The 6,586-nt window shown below is 41.2% G+C and overlaps 1 protein-coding gene across 2 annotated transcripts in view; it reads right to left on the bottom strand.

Annotated features, from left to right (window-relative positions):
- CHD1L (chromodomain helicase DNA binding protein 1 like) overlaps window positions 1-6,320 on the bottom strand; it is a 71,699-nt gene extending 65,379 nt beyond the window's left edge. For both annotated transcript variants that reach the window (XM_040230876.1, XM_040230879.1), the window contains exon 1: window positions 6,154-6,320. In XM_040230876.1, the coding sequence (XP_040086810.1) occupies window positions 6,154-6,286 (133 nt within the window). In that variant the 5' untranslated portion in view covers window positions 6,287-6,320. The remainder of the gene's footprint in view (window positions 1-6,153) is intronic.
- Between the last annotated feature and the right edge of the window lie 266 nt (window positions 6,321-6,586).

Below are 6,586 nucleotides of genomic sequence, written 5' to 3' on the forward strand. Positions count from 1 at the left end.
CAAGGGAAATGCAAAAAAAAGAATAATAATAATAACATACAAGGGAATCTCCACAAAGTTATCAGCTGATTTTTCAGAAGAAATTCTGCAGGCTAGAAGAGACTGGCAGGATATATTGAAAATAATGAAAGGGAAAAACCTACTTTACTCTACCTAGCAAAGATCTCATCCAGATTCAAAGGAGAAATCAAAAGCTTTATAGACAAGCAAAAGCTAAGAGAATTCAGCACTACCAAATCAGCTTTACAACAAATGCTAAAGGAACTTCTCTAGGCAGGAAACACAAGAGAACAAAAAGACCTACAAAAACACACCCAGAATAATAAAGAAAATGGTAATAGGAACATGTATATTGATAATTACCTTAAATGTAAATGGAGTAAATGCTCCAACCAAAAGAAACAGACTGGCTGAATGGATACAAAAACAAGACCTGAATGTATGGTTCATCCCTGGTGGCTCAGATGGTAAAGAATCTGCCTGCAATGCTGGAGACCTGGGTTCGATCCCTCGGTTGGGAAGATCCCCTGGAGAAGGAAATGGCAACCCATCCCAGTACTCCTGCCTGGAGAATTCCATGGACAGAGGAGCCTGGCAGGCTACAGTCCACGTGATCGTAAAGAGTTGGACACGACGGATCAACTAAGCACACAGCACACCAGAGACTTACTTCAGACCTAAAGACACATACAGGCTCCAAGTGAGGGGGTGGAAAAAGGCATGCCATGCACATGGAAATCAAAAGAAAGCTGGAATAGCAATACTCAGATAAAACAGACTTAAAAAGACTTACAAGAGACAAGGAAGGTCACTACATAATGATCAAGGGGTAAATCCAAGAAGATATAACACAAAAATATCTATGTACCTCAATACATAATGAAAATGCTAACAGCCATAAAAAGGAAAACTGACAGGAACACAATAATAGTGGGGGACTTTAACACCCAACTTGCACAAATGGAAACATCACCTAGACAGAAAATAAGGAAACACAGCTTTAAATGCCAATATAGACCAGGCAGATTTAATGGCTATTTATAGGACATTCTACCTGAAAGCAGCATATTACACTTTCTTCTCAAGTGCACATGGAACATTCTCTAGGATAGACAACATCATGGGTCACAAATTAAGCCTCAGTAAATTTTAAAAAACTGAAACCGTATCAAGTATCTTTTCTGACCACAACATTATGAGACCAGAAGTCAATAACAGGGGCTGCTGCTGCTGCTGCTAAGTCGCTTCAGTCGCGTCCGACTCTGTGCAACCCCAGAGACGGCAGCCCACCAGGCTCCCCCGTCCCTGGGATTCTCCAGGCAAGAACACTGGAGTGGGTTGCCATTTCCTTCTCCAATGCATGAAAGTGAAAGTGAAAGCTCAGTCGTGTCCAACTCCTAGCGACCTCATGGACTGCAGCCTACCAGGCTCCTCCGTCCATGGGATTTTCCAGGCAAGAGTACTGGATATAAAAAAAAAAAACACACACACAAACACAAGGAGGCTAAACAATGATACAAAATAACCAAGACATCACTGAAGAAATAAAAAAGCAAATTTAAAAATACATAGAAACAAATGAAAATACAATGACCCAAAATCTACATATGAAGCAAAAGAAGTTCTAAGAAGAAGTTCATAGCAATTCAATCCTACCTCAAGAAACTAAGAAAAAACTCAAACAACCTAACCTTATACCTAAAGCAATCGTAAAAATCAGAGCAGAAATAAATGAAATACTGAGTTGGCCAATGAATTCCTTTGAGTCTGTCCATAAGATACTCTGGAAAAACTTGAATTAACTTTTTGGCCAACCCAGTAGAAATAAAACAACAGCAAAAATCAATGAAACTACAGCTGGCTATTGATAAACCTTTAGCTGGACTCATCAAGGAAAAAAGGGACAAGATTCAAATCAATAAAATTAGAAATGAAAAATGGAGAAATTACAACTGACACCACAGAAATAACAAGGATCAAAAGAGACTACTTAAAGCAACTATTTGCCAATAAAATGGACAACATGGAAGAAATGGACAAATTCTTAGAAAGGTATCATCTTCCAAGACTGAAACAAGACTAAACCAATAGAAAATATAAACAGACCAATCACCAGTAATGAAATTGAAACTATAATTAAAAATCTTACAACAAACAAAAGTCCAGGACCAGAATGGCTTCACAGGCGAACTCTATCAAACATTTAGAGACAAGCTAATACTCATCCTTATCAAACTCTTCCAAAAAATTGCAGAGGAAGGAACACTCCAAAGCTCAATCTACAAGCCCATCATCACCCTAATACCCAAATCAGACAAAGATATCACAAAAAAAGAAAATTACAGACTATATCACTGATGAACACAGACACAAAAATCCTCAACAAAATACTAACAAACAGAATACAACAGCATATTAAAAGGATCATACATCATGATCAAGTCGGCTTTATCCTGGGGATGCAGGGATTCTTCAACAAATGCAAACCAATATGATATACCATGTTAACAAATTAAAGAATAAAAACCATATGGTCATCTCAATAGATGCAGAAAAAGCTTTTGACAAAATTCAACACCTATTTATGATAAAAATCCTCCAGAAAGTAGGCATAGAGGGAATCTACCTCAACATAAAGGTCATATATGAAAAACCCACTGCAAACATCATTCTCAATGGTGAAAAACCAAAAGCATTTCCTCTAAGATCAGGAATAAGACAAGGATGTCCACTCTCACCACTATTATTCAACATAGTTTTGGAAGTCCTAGCCATTGCAATCTGATAAGAAAAAGAAAAGGAATCCAAACTGGAGAAAAAGAAGCAAAAGTGTCACTGTCTGCAGATGACATGAAACTATATACAGAAAATCCTAAAGATGCCAGCAGAAAACCACTAGAGCCAATCAATGAATCTGGTAAAGCTGCAGTATACAAAATTAATACACAGAAATTTCTGTTACTCCTACACACTAACGATAAAAGATAGGAAAGAGAAATTAAAAAAATAAAAATCCCATTTACTACTGCAACAAAACATATAAAATACCTAAGAATAAACCTACCTAAGGAGGTAAAAGACTGGTATTCAGAAAACTATTAAGAAACTGATGAAAGAAATCGAAGATGACACAAACAGGTGAGAGATATACCATGTTCTTGGAAGAATCAATACTACCCAAAGCAACCTACAGCTTCAATGCAATCCCTATCAAATTACCAATGGCATTTTCCACAGAATTTTTAAAAAAAATTTACAGTTTGTATGGAAACACAAAAGACCCCAAATAGCCAAAGCAATCTTGAGAAAACAAAAGGGAGCGGGAAGAATCAGACTCTCTGGCTTCAGATTATACTACAAAGCAACAGTAATCAAGACAGTATGGTACTGACGCAAGAACAGAAATATTAGATCAATGCAACAGGATAGAAAGCCCAGAGATAAACCCACATTCCTATGGTCACCTAATCTATGACAAAGGAAGCATGTAAATACAATGGAGAAAAGACAGTCTCTTCAATAAGTGATGCTGGGAAAACTGGACAGCTACATGTAAAAGAATGAATTAGAACACTCCCTAACACCATACACAAAAATAAACTTAAAATGGATTAAAGACCAGATACTGTAAAACTCTTAGAGGAAAACACAGGAAGAACACTGACATAAATCACCGCAAGATCTTTTTTGACCTACCTTCTACAGTAATGAAAATAAGGACAAAAATAAACAAATGGGGCCTAACTAAACTTAAAAGCTTTTGTACAGCAAAGAAAACCATAAATGAGACTGAGCAACTTCACTTTCCACTTTCATTCATTGGAGAAGGAAATGGCAACCCACTCCAGTGTTCTTGCCTTGAGAATCCCAGGGACGGGGGAGCCTGGTGGGCTGCCATCTATGGGGTCACACAGAGTGAGACATGACTGAAGCAACTTAGCAGCAGCAGCAGCATTGGCATGATATACAAAAAATATATATATCAATCATGGCTTCTTCTTGATGAGAATATAATTGCTAAATTAATATGTATATTTATAAAGAAAACATGAATGTGAGAGCAAATTAGAAGGCAAGTTATCACTTCAAATTCTGTAAATGTAGAAATAAAGCTTCTGTTCAAACTTAAAAAAAAAAAAAAAGAAAACCATAAATGAGATGAAACAACAATCCTCAAAATTGAAAATATTTGCAAAGGAAATAAATGACGAGATTAATCTCCAAAATAAAAATAAAAAATGAAAAAATCAGCCTGTACCTACTAAATATGCAACCCACTCCAGTGTTCTTGCCTGGAGAATCCTATAGACAGAGGAGTCTGGCAGGCTATAATCCACAAGGTCACAAAGAGTTGGATATGACTGAAGTGACTTAGCACCATGTACGCACTAAATATATTGAAGAAGACTAAATGACAATAAGGAAAAAATTTATGGTTTCATAAAAATGAAAGCCCATTTTTGCACTTCTCCCTCAGTCCTGGCCCCACCCTGGAAAAGAGAGAGAAAAAGAAATTATATATACAAACATATGCATGCATGCAAAGGCCAAGGACTGTCAGGAAACATGATAGTATGTCATAGAATTATGTATATTACTGTTTTTCTTTATGCATAGAATATTACCCTAAATGTTTTACAGAAAATATGTACTACTTCTGTTAAAAAGGAAAAAATCAGAAGAAAAAGAAAACACAAAGAATTTTTAAAAATACAAAAAATAAAAATGAAAAAATGAAAATTCAGTAAGCATTTTTAACCAAAGAATAGTTTCTCAGAACATTAATTTATTCAAATAGAGATAGGAATTTCAAGTTACAATATTAAATGGTTATTCCTCTGAGTATACTTATTTTCTACTTTTTCCTTTCTCCACACTTCGCACTTATCCATGCCCACCACCAAACTTCCGTATTGGTCTATTTACCTCTTCATTCACTCACTCTAATTCTTCCAGGTAAACTTGCAATCTCGTACCTATCTTCTCAATTTTACTATAACAGCACTGGTCCATGTGTATATTTCTCCAGGTGAATTATCAACAGTCCAGTATCAATGTGCACATTTGATCTAGCCTTCTCTCACACATCGTAACAAACCCAAAAACACATGCAAGGACAGGCAAACACACAAGCACGTATAAACTTTGGCTTTATAAACAGATAAACTTTACACCAAACACATAAGCATCAGACCATAAATTCACATGTAAATGGATAACACTCCTTACGAGCTTCCCGGGTGGCTCAGTAGTAAAGCAACCGGACGCCAAAGCCGGAGACGCAAGAGACATGGGTTCGATATCTGGGTTGGGAGAGTTCCCTAGAGAAAATGGCAACCCACTCTAGTATTCTTGCCTGGGAAATCCCACGGACAGAGGAGTCTGGTGGGGTACAGTCCAGGGGGTCGCAAAAGAATAAGACACGACTTAGCGACTAAACAACAACTCTCCATCCTGCGGTCTCCATCCAGAAACGCGCTCCGCCTCCCTGCCCGAAGACCTCAAGGGGATGCAAGCTTGGCGTTTCTAAGGTTCTAGGAAAGGGCTACTACAAATAAAACAGTTACACGCAGAAAAGCGCTGATGAACTTTGCTTAGTTGCATATTTCAAGTTATAACGTTGGAGGAGAATTAACCAGTGGAGAAAGAACTGTGCGAGCCGGATAAACGAAAAAGAGAACTGAAGCTCGGAGACGAATTCTGATCGCTTTACAGAAGCAACTAATTAAACGCCCCAAGCTAGGCCTCCAAACCCACCGGAACACAAACTTGAAACCCACACCCTTGGGCGCCAGGACGGTCTCCGCTTCTTGAGACCTCTGGGACAGGGGCCTCAACAAGTTCCCCCTCCCCAGGGCTGGCGCGCCGGGCAGCGGGAGCAGCGGTAGGGGAGTTCCATTTCTCCCGCGTCCGCCCGCCGCGCGCGCAGCGCAGGCGGGGCAATGGCCACCCTGCACCAGGCGGGGTTCCTCTCCGCCCAGCCCCGCCGCAAGGGCGGGAAGGGAAGGCCCTGCTGTCCGTAGGTCTGAAACCGACGGGAAGGTCCACCCTCGGCGCCGCCGGACCGTTCCTGACACCGGGTACAGGGGCCCGGGCGAGGAGAGTCCCAACGAGTCGGCCGGTGTGGGCGGAAGTGCGCCTGAAGCCACTGACCTGTGAGGCCCCACTGCCGCAAGTCCTCCTCCTGCACCCGCTCCCGCGGCGCCTCGGCTCGGTTCTCGCGCTGAAGAGCCAGAAGAAAGCCAGGCATGTCGCCCTCCGGGGTCGCAGCGCCCGCACGCTCCATCCAGCCCGGCGAAGCGCCGCCCCGCGCCGCCGCCCCGCCCCTCGAGCTTCCTTCCCGACGCTCTCTGCCAGAACCCCCGGGCGCCGCCGAGGCTAGAGGGCGCTCCTGCTCTGAGTTCTGGGTGCCGAGGGTGCTCGAAGGCCCTCTACCCGCTGTTGAATGCGTGCAGCCGGGTGCACGTGGGGCCGCTCACACGTCGGCCTCTGGCTGAGCTTATGTCCGCTCTAAACGACTGATCACCTGAAACGCTCGTCATTCACTTGTTATTTAAACAACATTAAATGTGCTCTGTTGGCTTCT

Source organism: Oryx dammah, unplaced genomic scaffold, assembly GCF_014754425.2.
Source record: "Oryx dammah isolate SB20612 unplaced genomic scaffold, SCBI_Odam_1.1 HiC_scaffold_28, whole genome shotgun sequence".
NCBI classification, from domain to species: Eukaryota; Metazoa; Chordata; class Mammalia; order Artiodactyla; family Bovidae; genus Oryx; species Oryx dammah.